This window comes from Etheostoma cragini, chromosome 7 (assembly GCF_013103735.1).
Source record: "Etheostoma cragini isolate CJK2018 chromosome 7, CSU_Ecrag_1.0, whole genome shotgun sequence".
NCBI classification, from domain to species: domain Eukaryota; kingdom Metazoa; phylum Chordata; class Actinopteri; order Perciformes; family Percidae; genus Etheostoma; species Etheostoma cragini.
This window is the reverse complement of record NC_048413.1, coordinates 18971576-18993743: the sequence shown is the minus strand read 5'-3', so window position 1 is coordinate 18993743 and position 22168 is coordinate 18971576. Positions and strand designations below refer to the sequence as shown.

The 22168-nt window shown below is 41.0% G+C and overlaps 3 protein-coding genes and 1 long non-coding RNA gene across 12 annotated transcripts in view; 2 read left to right on the top strand and 2 right to left on the bottom strand.

Annotated features, from left to right (window-relative positions):
- The first annotated feature begins 95 nt into the window (after nt 1–95).
- On the top strand, nt 96–5104 carry ybx1 (Y box binding protein 1). Of its 4 annotated transcripts, none has more exons than XM_034876162.1 (8): nt 96–369; nt 2248–2311; nt 2577–2610; nt 2701–2790; nt 2928–3281; nt 3635–3732; nt 4046–4332; nt 4764–5104. In XM_034876162.1, the coding sequence occupies exons 1-7, from the start codon at nt 264–266 to the stop codon at nt 4284–4286; spliced, it is 987 nt and encodes a 328-aa protein (XP_034732053.1). In that variant the 5' UTR covers nt 96–263; the 3' UTR covers nt 4287–4332; nt 4764–5104. The 4 variants fall into 4 exon arrangements, with proteins under 4 accessions (XP_034732053.1, XP_034732055.1, XP_034732054.1 ...); XM_034876164.1 differs by having other exon boundaries at nt 97–369; nt 2928–3218; XM_034876163.1 differs by having other exon boundaries at nt 97–369; nt 3635–3720.
- Nucleotides 5105–5532: 428 nt separating this feature from the next.
- arhgef16 (Rho guanine nucleotide exchange factor (GEF) 16) lies at nt 5533–18563 on the bottom strand. The gene is made up of 15 exons (XM_034876133.1): nt 18366–18563; nt 16661–17278; nt 16047–16098; nt 14368–14531; nt 14091–14147; nt 12054–12214; nt 10856–11008; nt 10637–10766; nt 9725–9799; nt 9509–9601; nt 9197–9348; nt 8227–8409; nt 6998–7068; nt 5898–5999; nt 5533–5779 (listed from the first exon to the last, which is right to left on the bottom strand). The coding sequence occupies exons 2-15, from the start codon at nt 17222–17224 to the stop codon at nt 5640–5642; spliced, it is 2097 nt and encodes a 698-aa protein (XP_034732024.1). The 5' UTR covers nt 17225–17278; nt 18366–18563; the 3' UTR covers nt 5533–5639.
- Nucleotides 11016–22168, top strand: part of LOC117947358 — a 16694-nt gene continuing 5541 nt past the window's right edge. Inside the window, exons 1-2 of the long non-coding RNA XR_004657220.1 lie at nt 11016–11410; nt 16307–16316. This is a non-coding gene — a long non-coding RNA (uncharacterized LOC117947358). The remainder of the gene's footprint in view (nt 11411–16306; nt 16317–22168) is intronic.
- The window catches only part of espn (espin), a 45750-nt gene continuing 44273 nt past the window's right edge, over nt 20692–22168 (bottom strand). For all 6 annotated transcript variants that reach the window (XM_034876127.1, XM_034876129.1, XM_034876131.1 and 3 more), the window contains one exon: nt 20692–22031. In XM_034876127.1, the coding sequence (XP_034732018.1) occupies nt 21884–22031 (148 nt within the window). In that variant the 3' untranslated portion in view covers nt 20692–21883. The remainder of the gene's footprint in view (nt 22032–22168) is intronic.

The window sequence follows — 22168 nt, the reverse complement described above, 5'->3', positions numbered from 1 at the left end:
GTCTCAGCCAATAGGAGCGCGTTTTGTGTTTCGCTACAGATTCCAGCCAATTCGAAGACTGGTTGGGCGGACCTCCGACCAGGAACATTCCCCGGCTCAGTATCTCATTCTGCCCAGTTCGATCGGCAACGGGAGCGGAAAGAGGAAAGCAGAGAGCCCGAAGGCAGCAGCCCCCACCACCGCCGGCCCAGGTTACCATCTAGCACCGGGAAACATAGCAGAGAGCCGCCGCCGGCAGAAGCCAATACCAACCAGGAGTAACCATGAGCAGCGAGGCCGAGACACAACAACCGCCGCAGCCTGCTGACGATGTGGAGAGCCCATCCAGCCCGGCAGCCGCATCTTCCGCGGGGGATAAGAAGGTCATCGGTAAGACTACTGGAAATGAGCTAACGGTAGTTAGCTAACGTCGTGTGGGTCATAGAAGAGGCGATGCGCAAAAGCGGCGGTTGCAAACGTTAACTAACAGACGATCACAGGCTTTGTTAACCGTTGAATACCGTTAATAATCTGATAATGCCGTTAACTATTTTAGAATAACGTTAACGTTAGTTGAAATTGAAAGATAACCAAATAAAAGTTACCTCCGTTAATAGTAACTTAACTGTATGTCATTTCCTTCGATTATGTATAACTGGTGGTCTTAATCTGGTATTTACGGGTGTAATAAATGTCCATTTTCTGTCAAGAACCGAAACGTTAGCCCTGACGTTAGCTACCGTTAGCTACACACATTTCAAAATGTCAGTTGGAATATGGGTCATCACAGCTGACTTTACGATTAACTGCCCAGTACATTGTTTTATATCCAGTGTAAACTATGAACTGTTTCTCCAAGCGACAATTAATTCAGTTTAAAATGTATGATTGGCAAATGTACCTAATCCTTAAATTTCAACCGGCTAATCTCATGTTCATCGGCCTACTAGCAACCTTCCGAAAGCCGCCGCAAAAATACCATGTTGCCGACTTTCCGTCACATGCACAATCGCTGGGGTTGCTTCACGATTCGTGTTTCTACGGTAACGTTAGTGCCCCTCTATACACACATTTGGCTAAGTAATTCGGCAATAGTAGTTGACGTCGAGACGTTAGAACGTTACCTATAACGTTTTAACAGTTTAACCACACGTCACGGTGGAACACGACGCTATTTCACAGTGCCCACTTAGCCGGCCACGACCACTGTAGTCGAAAACAAGCTAGCTATCGTTAGGTGCTGGCCGTCTCTTTGTCTACGCGAAAGGGGTTGGTTCTGAGTTAGTTTTTTTCTTCTTCCAAAAACAGTCGAAATACCTTCACAGACTCGTGCACATCATAGCTGTCAAACGATTGTAGTAAGGTTGGTATGTAAATAAATCAGAATAAAACTGTCAATGGTTGGTTTTCCTCAAAATTAAGGGCCTAGACACTTAACAGCAACGGTAGCTCGTTTGCTAACGAAGCTAGGGTAGCTATTTACATGGCCGAAGGGGTAACCCAAAATGTCCGCCGAATGATTCCACGGATTTCTTTCGCAATTTAGCTAGCTAGCTAGTTGTTTGTTCGATGACAAATATTAACACAACAAACACTTTATTTTTATTTTTCTATAAAGATCTGTCTTAATATAGATATGCTATTTGATGTGCTACGGTAGGTTCCGCTTGCTGGCTTTAATCCAACCACATGGTTGAGACCCCGTTAGCTAATATGCTAACAAGCCAGCTGGGATCGCTGCTTGCTAACGTATCCGGGTGCGACTTTACCACGTGTGAGTGCTCAAGGACTGAGCTGTGCGGCTCAAAATGGGGCAGTAGCTAGGTCTGTCGTCAAACTTTGAAATGTCACTGACCACACCGTAGAAGTATCTTATTACTAGATCCGTAATTGATATGCCATACTACAGCAACTCTGTAAGACAGAGACACTGGTAGTTTGATAAGAAACTTACGTTCTGCATGAGAAATGGCGCAGTCATTACTGGATCATAATGCTCTTGGTTCATGTCTCACACCAAGTGCAGCTGACACAGAGTGACAGTTGGGAGGTAAATATAACTCCCACATTGTCTGACCCGGGTTAGTTTGTCATTATCTGTCCTTTTTTATTCCCTTACTGTTTCTCGTGTTTAAAGGTCTTGTTAAACATGGACAAGCTGGTGAAAAGCTTTTCATTTATACTCACTCAGTATGTTATCTTATCAGTGTAACTTGAAAAGTCAAGTTTAAACTTGGTTAATCATTTTGTTTTATTGTGTCATTGCAGCAACAAAAGTCTTGGGTACTGTCAAATGGTTCAACGTCAGGAATGGATATGGTTTTATCAATAGGTAAGAGGACTCCACCCCCATCCCGCTTCCTAAAGACCCTGATATCATCAGTGTGAGGGAACGTTCCCAATCCTATTATGGCTTTGCATTGCATACAAAGCTGACCAGGCGATTTGTCTGCTTGTCTCCATGCTGCTGTTACTTACAGTACTTATCCCTACACTCCCTGGAAGAATAGCAATCTGTCTGCAGATACATTGTTGCATTCTGTGGCTCACCAAGGTACTGCCATCTAGAAATAACAGGATTTATTTTTTGTTTTTAGGAATGATACGAAAGAGGACGTTTTTGTACACCAGGTAAGTTGAAGATAGGGATATTTTCTTTAGTTTTAAATTATCATGAATTAAAAAAATCTCACACATGCTTTGCACTTGTCATGATTTTAGACAGCCATCAAAAAGAACAACCCGAGGAAATACCTTCGCAGTGTTGGAGATGGAGAAACTGTGGAGTTTGATGTAGTTGAGGGAGAGAAGGTAAGATGTGCTTTGATTGGTAGTTAAGGTCTAAAGTTTTGATTTTAGTGTGCAGCTGTTCACAAATGCATCCAATAATTGTTGTTCTCTGGATCCATAATTTAGGTAAGTCTTTTTTATTATTTTTTTATTTAAAGGGAGCAGAGGCGGCAAATGTCACTGGCCCTGGAGGCATTGCAGTCCAAGGAAGTAAGTATGCAGCTGACAGGAACCGCTACAGGCGCTATCCCAGAAGAAGGGGCCCTCCCCGTGGTGGAGAATATCCAGAGAACTACCAGAGCGATGGAGAGGGCGAGCCAAGCAGTGGAGGCAGCGGAGGTCGTGACAAAAGCAGCCGAGATGGGGGAGAAAGTGCCCCTGAAGGAGATGCGCCACAACAGCAGCGAAGACCCACTTACCCTGGAAGACGACGCTACCCACCATACTTTGTACGTAGACGCTACGGCCGCCGGCCCCCGTATACCAACGCACCACGTGGAGAGATGACTGAGGTACGCCGTCACAGGGCTTCTCTCTTGAAGCAGGCACCCAGCAGTCCCAGTCGGGACCCATGATATGTTGATGTCATACACAACACCCTCTCAACACTCACGTGGTTGCGAACAAAAGATCTTGGTGTATCGGGGGTCTGGCCAATGTTGATATTGACCACTGAAATTGGTCCCTAATCTCAGCTATATTGGAGCTACCTAATGTTGCTCTTCTATCAGCCTCAACAGTAAATGGCAAGCTTAACAGTTTCAATTACAAGGAATGTACACTGTATAACAAATGTTTGATTGCCACTGTGTTTGCTTTGGAAAAAGCAAGCACTTTGTCAGTTGTTTGATATATTTGCTTTCAGGGAGGCGAGGGTGACGAGAGCCAAGGAGGTCCTGAACAGGGCAACAAACCAGCGAGACAGAGCTACTACAGAGGCTTCCGACCAAGGTTCAATCCAAGGTTTGCATGTTGGCTTCATTGACACAAGGCCGCAACAAGGGGAGAGTAAAGCACTGGGCTGGCTGTATTTTAGCCTAGAGTCCACCATCTTAAATTGACCTCTTAAACGAATCTAAATAAATAAATGTTACCTGTTTTGGCCAGAAAAGCTCTCCTTTTATTGCAGCCTGACCTCAAATTGCAGCTGTGCATTCAAATTTTGCTTATGTACATATTTTTAGTGGATTTATTTTTTGCATGATATCACCACTTCTTGGTCACAATATAATTCGTGATTGTATATGGCCCTTTGCTTTTTGCTTGTTCGGTCCAGGGGTCCACCCCGTCCCAGACCGGTGCGGGACGGCGAGGAGGACAAGGAGAATCAGGGTGGCGAAGGTGGTCAGAACCAACAGCCCCGTCAGCGGCGTTACCGCCGTAACTTCAACTACCGTCGCAGACGCCCACAGACTGGAGGCAAACCTGGCCAGGAAACCAAGGAGGCCAAGACAGGAGGTGACCCATCTGCAGAGAAAACGTCCGCTCCCGAGGCTCAGCAAGGTGGGGCTGAGTAGGAAAAAACCTGCCCACCGGCACCTACCATCTTTTACCATCGTCCGGGTGAGTCTATAGCCACGTCGTGGCTGATTTGAGTCCCTCCTGGTAATTTCCATTAAGCTTCACATAAATCTGAATTGTAACAGAGCCAACTGTAATTACCAGGAAACTTAAAACATTAAAATGTAATAGCTTAGACAGATAAATAAGGCTGGCTAGCTTGTCATTTGCACTCTTTTTGGGCTCTGTAGCGGATGATCCAAAGCATGAGGTAATGCAGTGGATTTGATAAAGCAAACTGTCTGGCACCATAGAGCCCTCACTATTGTCTCTTCTCCATAAGGGCAGCAGCTTTAGGCATTTTCTGTTATCTGGTGATGATGCACACTTTCAGGCAATTCATGGTGCAGCATGCTAAAAGACTAAACTCAAATGATTAAAAAAATGCTGCATACAGTTAAAGTTGACTAATTTGCAAATTTTCTTTTTTACAGTTTTTTTGTCAAGATGAAACATCAAAGATCTGAGCAATAAAGATTTGACTTGACGATCGTCACAAGCTTGCACCATGCATTTGACAAGATTACCACCGATTGCCTGCAGAATCTATGCAGACTTGTTTTTTTTTTCCCATTCTTTTTATGTGACAGCTACAAAAACGTTTTGGGGAAACAGCAAATGTTTTTCTAAATATGTCCTAAGTTTTTACACCAAATGGTTTTTAAAGAAAAAATGGAATTTGATATCTGGTCAGTTTGACATTTTTAAATAACTTTTTATGTATTCAAACATTTTAACAAAATGCAAGCTCAAATAAAAGTCCAGAAACCAGGAATCTTGTTGTGTTGGCTTTATTTGTATATTTCAAGTACGCAGGCATATTATATTTGTCTAGTAGGGTAACATTCAGTTGAAATGTTATTTCAAATATATTTAGACAAATCTATCTTCTCATGATCCAGTATTTTTTAATCAACCAAATTCCACAACTCATGGCATTTATAATTGTAAATGTTTTGGCAAAACACTGATCACATTCTTTACCAGTAAAACAAACCCTTTCATATAATCTTGAAATTACACAAATGTGATCTAACAAGAAATGCAACCACCATTTTTCACTATTATACATGCAACTGTTAAAACTATAGTGTACGTAGAAAATAGAACAAGTCCTGGACTGCATCTGAGGCTCATTGTTTACTAAGAAAAAACAGTAGTGCTGTACAAGTAAAGATGTCCACTGTTGGCCAGTAAATCCAAGGACCATGAAGGGCCATTCTTGCAATGCAGTCTCAACAAAACTGAACCTTATGAGAGTCACCACTCTATTGGAAGGCTTTCGTTTTTTTGTACATCCTAAGAGTCCCTCAAACATTGGTCTCTTTGCGCAGGCGCTTCATGCGTTGCACGTTGTTCTCCATGGCCGTGGGGTTGGTGATCTCTGTGGCACAGGTAGCAGGAAACCAGCCTCTCACCCCATCTCGCATTCTCTCACCATAGCACCAGGCTAGGAGCAGCAGACAGTTTAAGGTAACTTTTATACATTCTTGCATGCTTTATATGAATTGTAGGACGTATTACAGGTAATGATGGAGCTAAGGGCAGTGCACACAAAGGACTCTCACCTTCCTCTTTCTGCAGCAGGATGACAAGCTCAGCCTGTTGCAGGCCCAACTCATCTGGCTCCTTTGGCATGTAGGCTTTCGTGGCCTCGTACTGCGGCAGGCCTGAAACACGTTTCCCATTTTTTAAATTTTATTTTCTATTTATCTTGAACAATCAAAAGTGTTATATATTTTTAATAAACTTAAAATGACAAAATTAAACTACAATTGGATTTCAACCACAACTAAAGGATTAGTTTGAGAAGGAGCAGGTGGAAGCAATTAGTTTATAAGGTTCCTATTTCACAAAATCATAAAGCAAATCGATATGCAAATACAGCATACAATTCTTTTTAAATATCAGTATATTTTCCTGTATTTAAAGTTTTGTTTTAGCAATTTTTATGCGGTTATTGGTGAATTAAGAACCCTATTGTCAGTACTGAAAAAAATGCATCCTGTATTCACTGCTGAATATCTACACTGCACATCAGATTACTTTTTGGACTGTCATATTCCCCTGGAAAGGCACACCCTTTCATAACAATGTCATGCAGAAATAAACTCACCCTCAAAACTAATACACTAATTACACAAAGCTACTGTCAGTGCTGACTATGTAATGGTTTTTGTTCAACAAATGCCATTAAAGGATTATAAGGCAGTTTATTTGTATGAAAATTATGTCTAAATATTTTTGTTAAAAATACTGTATTGTGTTCTTCAGCCTATAGACCTATAGTAAACTAGCCTAATGTACTGTACATAAAACTGAATAATTGGCACATACGATCACATTGGGTTAATTTACAGTATATACACACACACAGGTTGAGAGTTGCTGTACCATCAAATGCAGTTATATACAAATCATGTGTTGTAAACCCAAAGTCAGAATTCACATTGATCCAATAAAAATGTTGGTAAACAGTTTAAAATAAAGGGAGAACCTGTGCAGTTTTGAAATGTGTGTGAATATGATTGCGTTTGAAATGAAAGTTAAAATAACAGATTTGTCATTAAGGGTAACTTTTAAAGATTACACGTACACACCAAAAACCGGTCAGTTTCAGAGTTAACTGAAGAATGACTCCCTTGGTAAATTAAGCGTGCTGACTTACCATCTTTACAAGGGGAGACGCCTGCCTGCTTGTGTTCTGTGAGAGCAACTATCCAACGTGCCCGGTCCTCCCTTGGCAACAGAAACAAACAACTATTGTTAAAAAGGACTCCCAAGCAAGTGTTGTGAGTATTGTACATGTGATAACACACAAGTCTGTTTCTTGTGAGTGGACTAAATGCGTGGGGGTATTTTAGGTTGCCATTAAAACGTCTGCCAGTAGAGGGAGCCACACGCAAACATTTGATTTGGTACGCAGTAGGGGTTTTCCACGAGCCATGAGGTTCCACTACAGCCTCACAGCAGGGGATAGGTGCCCCCAGCCATGCTGCTGCACTACGGCCAACCCGTGACGGGTGTCAAAAAACAAAACAAAAAAAAACAAAACTAAAATTGAATGTGATTTGGAATAAAGGACAACAAGAACAAATTTTCTAAAGGCCATCTTGATTACAACCTTCAATATTCAGTGGTAGAAAAACTGGGTTTGCAATTATGTATTATCCAGTATTTGACAGAAAGAGGTCAGATGTTCAGCAAAATGATCCAAGTGTCCCTCTCTCCCGATTAAATTATTATAATACTGATATATACTTAAACCTTGTGTTTTTAAATATAAGTTCCCACTTGAGGATTATCAACTATATGTGTAGAGTAGAGTTCATGGCCAACGGAGCCCCCCTGGGGTCGGCGGAAGAAAAAACTAAACTGTGCGAACGGATTCATAACAATCTGTGCTCTCGGTTTGATAAATGTGACATAAGTAGAAAAGATATTCACAAATTCAAACTTCTGGGATCAATTACTCTATAGCGAAAGGTTATTAAATCCCAAATGGCGAAACCTAAAAAGTAAGGTTAACAAAGAGCCACAAACATTGTTTTATCAAACTGAGCCGTCCTCCAACCTGGAGAAATAAGACTGGTCTATAGCAGCTGGCAGTGCTTAGACGTATATAAACTACAACACAGAAACAAAAATGACTATTAATTTAATGATTAAATAAGGTAGTGTCTCCATACTTTTGTTTTAACAGTGCTGTAGTAGCTACATCTAGGAGACAAGTTATAATTAAAGAATATATATAGAATATCTTTCTTATCTTATTAAACCGTGAGGACAGATTATGATAAATCTGTGTGTTCAGTTTATTAAACCGAGAGCACGGTTTTCTCAGCTGCCCCCAGGGGGGCTCCGGACGTGGCTGATGGGAGCTGAACGCAGCAGTACCTGGACTCGGCCACCAAGGACATCTGCTCTGCTTTCCCATCGCTATTCTTGCTCATCAGCAGCTTGAAGGAAAGATAGTTGCTGGAGCTGTTTTTGGAAGGCGAAAATGTCCGTCCTTCTGCATCTTCCCCAACCTCCACATTTTCCAGAGTAGCGTAGTCCATCACCACAAAACTCTCCTCACTGGGTAAACAAATACGTTTTTACTCATATTTTCTTTTTATAGGATATCTTTAATCAAATTGTGCAGGAACATTCACAGAAAAAATGTCATGTTTTAAATGACCATTTTAACACATTGTAATCCCGGCTACTATTTTATTGTGTATGCGTGTACTACTGACACATTCAAACCACAATCCTTTACTATCTGTGAAAAGCATTTTCTTTATTATTATCACCTGAGGACCGGGTCCCAGTGTCATCTTAACAACCTTTAAATTACTCTAGTGTTGTGGGCAGCTCCTTCCTCTGTGTTGACATTGTTTGGTTTCTCCCTAACTCAAAACAGAGCGCTATAGTCTGTCGAGCTGACAGGCTGAATGCAAGATTAAAGAATCTCAAGAATGCACGCACCATATCTATACTCTCTCCTTTCTCTGTCCCCTTCCTCTCGTCATTTCACTTGGTTTCTCATGTCCCCTGCCTGCTAGCAGCTAGAACTACTCTGTGTCCACAGGAGCTACCAGGAATAGCCCCCAAAGCTCATAAAATGCTTTGAAATCGGGCTGGGATTCTGAAGTTTGTCATCTCTAACAGCCCCCATTTTATTAGATACACAACTAGTTTCTTTCACTGTCTTAAGTGAGAGCAAGCTGATTTGTGAAAGAAGCTTTTCATTTTGAAATTCATATGAAAATGTCAGTTACAACCGCCAGTCAAAGATTTGTAAAAACCTTTTTCCACAAAATGTTATTTTAGACTTTATGTGAATAATATTCATAACAAACTGTATTTGAGTCCTTCTGACCTCTTCTTCTTGGTGATGATCAGTACATCATTGAAGAGAAACAGGTAGTAGCTCCTGTTGCTGAAAGCCCTCCAGATGCTCACCTCTTCAGTGCCGAAGGCAAGCTCACCACGCTTCTTCAGCCACCGCGACGACGACACCAGGGGAAATGGCTGTGAGGACACAAGAGTTATCAGTCAAGGTTAGTAAAGTGAATCTGCTGCATCATTAATATATGAGGGGAATCAGTCCAAAGCCTTATCCAAGTTATATTATGTGCCTTCCTTTTTACAGTATATTTACATCCATAGCCAACAACAAACAAAAACTTGCCTTAATTTTACCAAAATCCATCTGTTTCTGGATGGTGTACATTTGCTCTGTCCTCTCCATTCGCCGAGCTCCATCATTGCAGCTATTGACCAACTGTTGAAATAATACAATCACAACGACAACATAATGATAATCACAACCTTAAAAACACAGGTTTCATAGTTCACTCTCAAGTAAGAAATGTAGGGCTGAAGAGTGCCTTTTTAACATCTCTACCTTGCTGATGGCGTGCAGTGCCCAAACAGCAGCAAAGTGCTCTGCTGTCGTGTCGGGCGTTTTCTGGCTGATCGTCTGCGAAGGGAGAACAAGGTATGAAACTTTCAAAGCATCAATTATGTATTGTATTGTTCAGCAGACCAAACAACCTTCTGCACCACAGTACATGCCACAAAGCTGAATCTGGAGGTCCTAAATCACTAATAACAGATTTTTTTAAACTCTAGTGAAAATGCACATATATAGTTGGGTCTATAAACATATGGTTTTATGTTTACCTTTCTCACCCCCCAAAAATGTGTCTTTGTGGTACAAGTGTTGATGCTCGTAGATTTTGATGCATGTGCCTCTTTACAAACTTTTATGAATAACGAAAAATAAAATAGTTTTATAAAGACTTGAATTGAATAACATGCAGATAATGTGGTGTATGCATCCACTGAATCATGTCTCTGCTGATAACTCTCTGCTCATAACTGCTCTGCATGTTTGCACGTATCAAGAAAATGGCTACAGCAAGTGCTGCTTGGCTGCGTTTTGTTGCTTGCTTGCATGGCTATGTGTACCGAATGTGGATACTGTTGCTGTATTAATACATTAATGTCTTGCTGCTTCTTGTTGCTCTACATGACTTCTTGAGAATGCTTATTCTGTTGCTGTCTTTATGACATCTTGTCTTCTGTCAGTAAATGTTAAACTGTCTTGCTGTTTTCTGGTGCTCTGGTCTCAAAGTTTATTTTTTTTTGTTTAAGTAGAACATCACAGTAATCCACATTGCTGGTTCTACTTAAAAAGAAAAAGAAAAAAATGGCAAAGGAAAGGAAAAACAGAAACTGCCCTCAGGCTCCTATTTTCGGCTGCTATGTGTTTGCCAATGAGTTGTCCATATACGAAGGTAAATGTTGAACTAACATCCAGCAGCAGTGGCAGTCTAGTGACCCGCTGCATAGGAAGGATGAGGAAAGAGATCATGGGCAGGCCTCCGCATTCCTGGCTTCCTTCGATCTGTTTCAGGGCCTCCTTAAACGCAGTGTTACTGGTCCTAAAAGACGGAAAGAAAGAGGGACGTTTAGCTTGGGCTGCCGCGTTACTGCAGAATATCATCTTGTTACGGTTTGTTGTGCTGCTCACAGCAGCTTCTGTAGCGTCCTCTGCTGGAAGGTCTCGTTGGAGCAGTAGACAATGTAAGGCTCAAAGTGATGGGCGGCGTGATTCTGAACAATATCGCTAATGTCCCGGATCACTGGGTTTTCATGGTGACGTCGTTCAAGGTCCTCAAAAAACCTGAAAATGGAGAGAGAGGGAGGCTAGTACCGAAGTGAAAGGACTGTTTTTTTCCGCCCACAGATTAATTACCTGAGCAGGATACACTTTCACTTTTATTTAATAAAACTTTTTCCAATTGAGTAGTAACAGTAGTTAGTAACATTCTCAGACAAGCACATAGTGTATGAAGTGTTTGGCTCTAGTTGGACCATTTATGCGTTACACTATTGTGTTGTGGCTGCTCTAATATGTTTAATGTGTTCTTTGTTTTGTGCAAAGTGGAGAATGTTGTATGTGGACATTGGACTGGAAGCTGTGGACTTAAATACGGTTGTGTTTGTGTCATGTAATTCTGTGTGAGATGGGCAACTTAGTGGCATGACACGTAAATAAAAATATCAGTCAATCAATCAACAAATTGTTACCTTGGGGTTATAAGGCTTTGTCTGACTTTGTCAAAATCAAGTATACATGCTGTATAAGAGTATTTACATTCTGGTGTCCCTGTTAAAAGTAGTGTTTGTTTTAATGTTAGGTAATGTTTGTAATTGGGGCCTTCTGCCTTCTAGTTTCACACATCCTGTTTTACAAGAGAAACAGATGATTAAAGACACTTAACTTCTTGTCTTGCTGCTAAAACTGGATATGTTTTCATGCAAAACAATGTACCCAGTATTAAATAACTAACCCGGAGAAAAACAGGCTACTTTCAAGCACATTATCATCTCAAAGCCAGGGAATACAGAGCAGCTAGGTAGCAGAACCAGTTTGGCTAGCGTGTTTTAACATGTTGATGTAACCTGCAGGATACTAAAGACATGCTAAGGGAAAATACTATACCTGAAACTTTGACTCAATTCATTTTCTGTTTGGAACCACATCACATTAACTCTATGACAAAACACTAATTTCAGCCTGTTGTGAAATCAGTTGATACTGTTTTCAGATAATCAGTCCATTACACTGCTTCACACATTGAAAGCATCATTAGATCCCTTTTATTTTTTTTACAAGACCATGAACCTCCCCCACAACTGGTATGCACGCTCACAAGCACACTCACCGTTTGCTGACTTGGTGAATGACAGAGATGTTGGAGAAGAGGTGGTGGTGCTCTGTGGCCGTCATGGTTTTCCTCAGAGCTTCACTACTCTTGAAGTGACGCACCAGGATTCCCAGGCTGTGCAGGTACGAATGCTCTGATGTGATGATCTCAAATATAGCCTGTCAAGTGATAAAAAACAAAACAAATAAGTGTGCATGTGAAGGAGCAACTCAAATTTGCAACATGTACTTTCTTTTCAGCTTTAACTTAGAAAAAAACTCTGTGGAGCAGGAAATTCCGCCGGATATATGTATGTCCGTTGCCTTGCGCTTTCTTTGTGTTCAAATTTTAAACTCTCATGGATTTATGAAGACTATTGTTGACTGCTCCTCAGATCTCTGCGTGGTAAATCAAAAAAGCTAGCTAGACTATAGGTTTAGTCTGAGTTTTCTCTCGCACTATTAAACTAAACTATTTTACAGCGGCTCCGTGCAGAGCTTAGCACTGGCCATGACGATTGTGGTTGGTTTAAATAAATGCCAATAAACTAGAGGACGTTTTTCTCCCATCCTGGAATGCTGTGTGGAGTAGACAGACCCACCTCCGCTCTGCAGCGCGTGGATGGTATTGGAAAGCGAGACTACCTCTGGGTAAAATGGTGATTTCCTACATTTCTCAGAATTCCGTTTAACAACATCCAGGTGAATGGCCTCTACTTTCTGCACTTAAATGTAGGGTTTACTCATGGAAAAAGAGACAAAAGCAGTAATGAAGTCCTTCATCATCGACAAAGTGCAACAGACAAAATCAAACTTGCTGTGCTGTGATTGCAATGCATTCTGGTCTATTGAGGCTGCTGTTAGTGGAGAATTCTGCATCTCTGCTATCCCCTATTAATATATGATGAATCTACAGTAAATGTTAAATATTCAAAACAATTGTGAATCTAGGATTTGATACTGAGTGACATGAAAAGCACACATTAATTAGTGATGTTTTAGACTTCAGCTAAATGTTTTAATGTCCCCAAAGAGATGCATTAAAGTTGTCATCATGGATGCCAATTCTGAAGCACATTGCTCAAGCACTAATCTAAACCCATGAGAGGGACTAAAGGTCTGCTCAGCAGACAGACTGAGTGTGATCACACTGGCAGGGTGTGGCTTTATTCAGCGTCAAGTAGTGCACACAAGATGGACCTTTGGTATTGACACAAGGTCTGTTGTTAGACTGCTAGGATATACACATTACAAAGGAGAAAAGCCACCCTCAGATCGTGTTACACTATAATGGTTTCGGTCAGTGAGGTTCAATTCTAGGAGGTATTTTGTAATGAAATGTAACCGGCTTTGTTGTTATGAGTCACTGCTTTGAAGTTTAGTTTCTATATTAAAACGTTTTTTATATTCTCATTCTCACTGCTTTAGGAACATGAACACATGCAGCTCAGACCACCTCCAAATAGGTTTTTTTGATATCGGCTCTCAATGCGTCATGAGAGTGTTTTCATCTAAACTTAGTGCGATCCACTCAGATCAGATTTTAATACCAGGTGAAAACGGGGAAGAATGAATTCCTTCAACTTGTTGCCAGACAACGTTTGCAGGTGGGGGTTGAAAATCACATAAGTGTAAAGTATATTTTTAATTTTACCTGAAGATTTAATCAGGAAGAAACAAGAAACAACAAAAATGTAAACAGAAACCAAACAATGCTGCTTAAAGTTTGGATTTCTTAACCTGCACATTTGTTGCTGAAATGTCATAATGTTTCCATTGTCCATAACTTGAAATGTCTTGTGGTTGCATCTCATTCTTATGTTTCAAGTCTACTGAGTCTACTCTACTGAGTCTATGAAAAAAGTTGGTATCTATGCCTCTTATATTATAGATATATCTCCCTGTGTTACTGTTGGATGCTAATGCTAAGTGTAGTTTAGTGTTTTTATTTTAGTATTTAGTCTGGAATTGAGTGGCATCATAGCTGTCCTGCTTCCTGTAGCACATTATTCCATCAACACCAGATATGCATACCTGCATGCACGCACCCGCTTACCTCTTGTCTTTTTCTCTCCTGAGGTGAGATTAATGCCAGGATACCGGAGTCCCTCACCTTTGTAAGAGATACAAAGAAAAACATATGTTAAGCTCTGCGCACTGCTGTATATTTAAAATAGAGTTTGTTTTTAAAATTGGTCAAAATTAAATGTCAATGACTCTAGCCTCCAGCTCAGTGGATATTCTGACATCTAGACCATACGTGGCCAGCATTTCCACAGAGGGTCATGGAGCGTGGGAGTTTACTTGGTTTGTCAGTGCACTTAGAGGTTTACATGTGGCAGCTGGCTCCAGGTGAGTTGTGCAGGCCGGTAGCTCTTCACTACGATGCCCTGGTCCGGCAAGGGAGGCTCCACCACCACAAAGTCGTCCAGGAGCTCATCCTGGTTGGTGGAGAGCAGCCCTCGCTCACGGATCTCCTGGTAGAGGCAGGGTGTAGCTGAGGATTGCATCAACAAACACCACTTAAGTTTCAATCTAAAGTGTCAGTGTGCATTTTGGAATTTAGATTCACATGACTCTTTACATCACATAGACAATATTCATGACTAAATTCATGACTCTTCTTCAGTTAGCACCTGTTATGCCCAGCGTAGGCCTTGCTCAGGGAGTGACTGGTAAATCCCCTACTGCCCACCTCTACTGGCATACAGCTGGTCCTCCATCCATTCCTCCAAAAATCCTCCACCAGTTCATGGTATTTTCCCTCTTTCTCTCTTGAGCCTCCTCGGATTTAACAGATTTGATGCTCCTGCTCATCGCCAACATGACAGCGATGCAGGTGGATCCGCCCCTCGTGTCCTGGATTGTTATCTACCTGAACAGACCACAGTGTGTTCGCCTGCAACACTGTGTGTCAGACAGCATGGTCAGCAACACCGGGGCCCTGCAGGGTACTGTCCTCTCTCCCTTCCTCTTCACCGTCTACACCACAGACTTCAACTACCACACAGAATTATTTATATTTCTACTATTTGTGCAACTGCAACACAGAATTTCCCTTCGGGGATCAATGAAGTATTTCTGATTCTGATGCTAATGTGTGTTAATATTTCCAGCTGACTTTCCAGGGAGACTGTCATTGTCCAGTCTTGGGCCGTGGAGAGAAAACGTACAGAGACATTTTTTGGTGGCTTCTTTGGCTTTGTCCATTCCGCATGAAGTGAATGGCATTGGCATGCATTGGCTTGCTTGGTGGATTGCCTTGGCTGACCTCCATTTCCTCCCTATACTCACAACAATCCCTGCACCAGACACTTTGGCATCTCTGGATCCAGAGTACTGCAAATGTTCCTGTGCCCGTGCAACAATGAACTCCTCCATGACTGAGCTAAAAGGGGCCTGAGATTGTTGGTGTTCCCATATAGTCCAATGTTACTTAGGCTACGCGGCAGAACCAGCCATCTGCGTAGATAGCTGCTCACTTTATGCTTAAAACCTTCCGCCACAGTCGTGGGGACTTCATAAATAAGCAGAGACCAGAGGATTCTTGGAACAAAATTAACTTAAGTCTAAGCCCTAAAGGAGGTGAGAATGCGTTTGTTTAGTGGACAAACAATTCCTCAATTAGAGCATCAAGTCTGCATAATTATTACTTGGAAATTATTCAAATTAAAACTGGATAAATAGCAGTGTCTGAAAGGTACAGGACATCAAATTTCAACACTCAAGACTCAACAATCTGACATTTAGCATTCTGGGATTGTTCAGAGTGAGTGATTTCCTGTTTTGTTCTCTCCTGTTGCCTCAAGGGATCTTCTCTTTCGACACAGATTTTTTTGCACCCACACACCAAGTTCAGTGTTTTTTTTTACATTTCCAATGAGAAATTCTTCAACACAAAATTGCTTTGCAACCCAATAAAAAATAAAGTAAACATTGTTATTTACAATCTATTTGTAGTACTGTTGCCAAATTTAGGGAAGTGGACAAGGTGACAAATCAGTGAACATACCATCTTTGAAGGACCCATGTTGGTTTTGGTTCCTCTTTCTCCCCAGGAATCGCTAGAAGGGAGACAGCAGTGCAGCCTAGGTTTAACATGTGGAATGCATGTGCATCAGTAATACTCAGTTTTTATTAGATTGTGTTGTCTCCAAAAAGGAATTCTCTCTTCAGTGCTGCCTCTTTCTCCGATCCTTAAATTAAGAGTTTTAAAATACACTGGTAAAAAAAACTATGGGGACTTCCTTAACACTGGTCCTGGTCTGGAAGATAGGAAACAGTTGGGGAAACATCAAATCATCACTATGACTAAAAAGGAGAATTTGACAGAGGTCACCCAATGTTATTGGCTTTGCCCGCTGTGGCCTATGAGGTTATTAGAACAACAAAACTGCATCAGCCGGGCTCTGTTTTCATCTGAAGGACACAAGTTGCATCAAAATTGACACTTTCATTAACCAGTTGCTTCTGATAGTCCTCAATTACAAAACACTCCTAAAATCCAACAGATAAGTGGATAAAATGATCTTTCGACTATACAAATTCAGTTTTATCAACTATAAGTTTATGATAAACGAAAAGTATAATTCTGCCCTTTGTCCACCAACCCCTTGGCATATGTACCTTGCGTCCAGTGTTGCGAGATGGACCAGGACTTGATGCTCTGTCCTCTATGACCGGTTTCAGTGTGGTTGCAGGCCTTTCCTCCGACGCCATGGCTTCAATGTCCAGGCATGTCACAGCAGCTCTGTATGACTTGTTCCTGCGGTTCCTCCTCAAAGCAAAGCCGTCTCCATCACTATCATAATCCTCCCAGGACAAATCTGGCCCCTGGGTTGAGTGACGGTTCCGGGTTACACTGGTGGAGTTTTCCAGTCCTACTGGGAACGTCACCACTGTGGTGTGGTGGCGGTTTTTAGGCCGGCCGGCTAAATACTTGGGTATGAGCTGGCGGGTGCCAACCTTCTGCGCTGCAGGAGTCTGGGTGCTCAATACCACCGGCTGGGGCACCACCAGTCTATCTACTGCATCTTCCTGGGGTGTGAATGTTTCAAAGTGGGGTGTGGGGGTGCTTTGGGACTGGCAATCATCGCCAGGCTCAGATATATGGAGTTCTGTGGAGAAGCGTCTCTCCAGAACCAGTGGGTCCTGGTCACCCATGCTGTTGTTTGACTGGCTGCTGGCCATGGTGTCCTCCCACGGTCACCTGAGCTCTTGAGGCACTTACAACATTGAAGGTGTCTGAAGAGGAGGGGAAATTACAGTTTTACATGCATAACCGGGAGCAGTTCAAAGTACAGACAGGAACATGTATAAACAAGCACCTTAAATAAAGACATGGAGGAAAAGCATGGATATGACTGTCTCTTGTCTGGATAACCCTAAATACCACAAGTGACCTTAAATGGGGCGCCCAGGGCTGCTCGATTATTGAAATAAATCATGATCACGATTATTTTGGTCAACACTGAAATCACGATTAACACGATACCTCATTGACTTTTCAAAAGATGCTGCAATTATTTAACTTAAAAAAGTTAACACTTAGAACTGTAAACATTCCCTAAATACTTCCCCCCATTCAGATCACAAGACAATAAGCGTTCAACTTGCAAAACCTAATACTCAAAATAATCTTTTTACTCGATTATTCGATTTTTTTCTGATCATTAGGAGCTGAAATCGTAATCGCGATTACAACTTGCACACTGTCGACTACTTGCACAGCCCTAGCTCCAAGATCTCATCCCATTGAAGGAGGAAGCTTAACTATTGATCCGATCCCACACTGTTGGAAGGAGCAGCAGCCAGCAGCAGCCTCAAACTCATATTAAGGGACTCGATCAACCCGTGACTCACAGCTCACTCCTACCCTGCACTTTCCCACACAAAAGTACACAGAGACGTGCTCCAGCAAATTGGTGCGCCACAGAAACTAAAAGAAAACCTATTTACATTATCGTCTCTGATCGATACTCCAATCCCGCCCTGTTCAATGAGCCTATAATGTCTAAGGCACGTTATTATGCAGGTCTAACTCTTATAAACATCTCATTATATATACAATTATATTAATAACAGACAATAAAACTGCTTTAACTTCACGTTTAAAAGACATAGCCTACTGATTGAACACCTACAGCAAAATTGGGATTTTGCTTATTTTTTCTATTCAGTCGCAGTCTAAATTTCCAATAACTCCGCTGCCTGAAAGACGGATTAGGGTGGGAGCAAACATGTCTGCTTCCCATTCCCATGGTTCATAACAGCAAGGCGAAACGCAGTTCGGCAAACAACAAACCTTTGGGCACTTCATCAGCTGCCTTACCTGCGTGAGGTGACCTTTCAAACACCAGCCTTACTATTAAATAATATGACAACTCAGTCCGGCGGTTCTTGAGCTGTCCGGTTCGTTGAGAAGTGCAACTTCAGATGCAGTCCTCCACTCCCCTCTTTCACATATTTCTTCTCACTCACTTCCTCTTGTTTGCAGGCGCCCATCAAGCCGTGCTGCTTACGTCACCACAGGTGAGTGTCAATCAATCACCGAAAAGTGCCAATTTAGATTGAAGCAGGCTTTCAACTACGGAAGCAAGCTTTTCTACAGAAAAAGTCTAGCTGCTGTTTCTGTGACGATGGACTCCTTCACAATCCGGCTTGGCCACATAATGCCACATTTCAATCCTATGCATTTAAAATGTCATTTAGAGTTTATGTTGGAAATGGTCATATAGTTATAATTTTTTTCCAATACATGAATATAAAATGTTCTCCTTTTTTGATCTTCCATCGAATTTCTACTCTTTCTTTCTTTCTTTCTGACGTTATTTCTGTCTAGTGACATGTCTGATTGGCAACAAATAGCTCTTTGGCGCCCTCTGGTGATCCACAAGGGACACTTAACTGCCTCGTCACTGATTTATTTACGCTCCATGTAGAGCAGGGGTCTTCAACGTTTTTTATGCCAAGGACCCCTTAACTGAAAGAAAGATGGATCAGGGACCACATACGACATACAAGGTGTAAAATGAAGCTGCAAATTAAACTGTGCCTACAATAACATGTAAGGCAGCCTAAAGCCTTTATAGCCTACATACCATTTTTTCATAGAATACTAAGTCAATAAAATAGCCTAACAATTGTTGCCATGAGTTTGCAAGTCTCAGTAAATCTTTATGATTAACTGTATCTTTGGATGGCTACCTTAGTGACCACACCTTACCTATAGGCCAGTAAGCCTATCTTCAGTGGGGATTTGTATCTGCCAATAATATGTTGAATTCATTGAAAAATCTTTCAAAAATCAACATTAATTTGGAAGCACTGACTCTGAGGACCCCTAGGGGTCCCGGACCCGCTGTTGAAACATAGTTTATTTATTTCACTCATTTTTTTTAATTGTATATTACCATTTTTACTTAACGCTATTGTTACTATTATTTGTATTATTATTATTATTATTATTATTATTATTATTATTATTATTATTATTATTATTATAAAGATTTTGTCATTGGCGGTATTTTGGCTGTAATTACCTATAAATTTAAATCTACCATTCTTTTTGTTCCAACAGTATTTTCCTGATATTAGAGTTAAAACCCTGTATGTAAATTTTCTCAAAGCATAAAAATCCCTCTTTAACTCCGTCCAATGCAGCTACACAAACAAAAGCCTCAAAGATGTATCCAGGTTAATCAACCTCAACAAAAACGGAACATAGTAAGGCAACATTTATTCAAGGGCTTTTTATTTTTGCACCAATCTATTGAATTTTCTTGTACAGGGGTTTCTGTTGGAGCCAACACAAGCACACTCTGAACATTATTTGGTGATTAAAGATTTATTGTCTTTATTTGAAACAGTCTTAATAGTTATACATGAGTTAGCCAACATTCTATTCAAGCAAGGCTGAGACATGTAATGTAATGCAAAATGGAAACAATGAAATGACAAAAATCAGAGAGGGTCACTATGTACAGAGTTTAAATATATATCGAAAATCAAATGGCAATGACGTTTACATCATTTTCAATTTCAACATCATATGGCATCTGATGAAAGTTAATTAGAATATTTCCAAATGATTCCCCAACCAGGACCATGTCTTTCATGACGACATGTTGTGTATGCTTGATACCCTACATCTGCAAAAATGTACAACATCGACATAAATGTAGTAAACATAGAGAATATTTTCCATCATGGGGAAATACTTGTGTGCCACGCTCAGGTAGAGACATCCTGCATAATTGTGAGGTTCAGTTGCTCTTAAATTTCACAGATTCATGCTCTGCTAACATTCTAAATGTGTCTCCTTAGTTCTACCAAACACATTCAACACAGCTTTCCCACATTTCCTTATTTAGCCCCACATTGATGAACCCATCACAAGACAATATATAAGTCTTGTTCATCTTATTTATTTCTTTGGCCTAAAGAAGTATTAATTATTGAAAAATGGACTCTTCACACTAGCGGCAACAGATTATGCTGGCATTATCTAAGGAACAGTACATTTTTGATGCCATGGCTGTTTCTGGCAGACAAAGTGCACTCGGTAATCTGTAAGCTTTCTGCTTATCAAAGATTTCTTCTCCAGGTTGGTGGGACAAAGTCCAAAACAAGACACAGGACAAACTGATGTCTTTTCTCTACTTTTGCAATATTCAATGTGTAGATGAGGCGTCTTTATTTAAAAAAAGAAAAACGGGGCTGTTAGTCAATGTTAAAATAGAAGCCTAGCAGGATTCTACGCACATGTATGTGTGTTTGTTATTCTTTTGCATTTAAGGGTCCTGGGGTCAAATGTGCCTAATAATACATAACCTGCTCATACACATTATGCAACACATGTACGCAACATTTCACATTCATTAACACAATAGCTTAACATTTAGGTCACATATAGAAAGAAAAAAAATTGGAGCATTGCAGCTTTGTCTCCATTGATAATAAGTAAACTTCAATTTGCACAGCTACATAATCTTCACATTTTTTTAAATAACATATATAGTAATTTTCCAAATCCACAGAGAAATGATAACACACTTTTCTAAAGAAACAGATCAGTTTGAGCAGTGTAAGGATTACAACTCTGGCAGTAAAATGAAGCCATTTAGAAAGTGCTTCTATGTGCTTGATACAAAACTGTCATGACTAAATATATAAGATGATAAAGATGTGGTATTGTCTACATACAGAATGCATTAGCTGCTCAAGGGTTATTAAGCCTTTGCTGAGTATGTCCATGCCATCTTCAGATGACACAACTGTAAGCTTCTTTTCCATTCTTTACATAATGGTGAGTGTGTCTAATGAGGGGATTATAGACACGAAATGACAGGCTTTTTCACCATGGCAAAAATTCTCAGTATCCCCTTTCCATTTATCACAAATCTCTTTGTTTGAGTAAATCTGCTATGTGAAATAGCTTTTACGGATTTGCAGGAAAGCAAGTATATAAATTAAGATTATCTGTAGTATCTAAGTACGGACATATGCATTTACAGCAAATGTGTTAAGCGAGGAGAATCCGTGCATGTCACAGCTATTGTTAGCACTAAAAGACCAAGAGTTTGTGTCCATAAGACTTTCAATGGGAGGTGGCGGGTCACCCCACCAAAACTGAGCTTCAAAGCCGGTGTGGTAAACAGTAACCACAGCATGGTCCTGTTTCTGAGGTTGAAAGGTGAGACAGGGTTTAGAGGAGAGAGGCTCTTCCCCACTGTCCAGTGTACAGTGCTGATTGGAGGGTCAGGGATGGGGAGGTGTTGGGAGAAGGCCTTGGGGTAGGTATGTGGGGGTGGAGAGTTCTGCGGGCAGAGGATGTGGAGATGGCCCATTTCACTGTTTGGCTATATCCCCTTTCTTCAGAATGATCTGTCGCTGCCAGGGGGCCAGCTTGGTCTCATCGTAGCCCAGGGTCCGTAGTCGCTCTAGCTCTGTCTTCTCCTCCATCTCCTTGGCCTGTTTGGCCTGCTGTTCCTCTTTTCTACATTTATCCATAAAGAAAGGTAAGCAAATGAACAGAAAAAAAAAATAGAAGTTAGAATTGTACAGTGAGCTTTCATAAGGTATTCTTAAAAGGGAATTTGTTTAAAGAACTTGTAATAAATATAATACAACATA

Coding starts and splice junctions, on each gene's coding strand:
- ybx1 (XM_034876162.1), top strand. CDS start 264: ATGAGCAGCGAGGCCGAGACACAACAACCGCCGCAGCCTGCTGACGAT. Junction 370..2,247: donor GGGGGATAAGAAGGTCATCG/GTAAGACTACTG, acceptor GTGTCATTGCAG/CAACAAAAGTCTTGGGTACT. Junction 3,733..4,045: donor CGACCAAGGTTCAATCCAAG/GTTTGCATGTTG, acceptor TGTTCGGTCCAG/GGGTCCACCCCGTCCCAGAC.
- arhgef16 (XM_034876133.1), bottom strand. CDS start 17,224: ATGGCCAGCAGCCAGTCAAACAACAGCATGGGTGACCAGGACCCACTG. Junction 11,009..12,053: donor ATTCACCAAGTCAGCAAACG/GTGAGTGTGCTT, acceptor CTCCATTTTCAG/GTTTTTTGAGGACCTTGAAC. Junction 9,800..10,636: donor GACTGCCACTGCTGCTGGAT/GTTAGTTCAACA, acceptor CTCCCTTCGCAG/ACGATCAGCCAGAAAACGCC.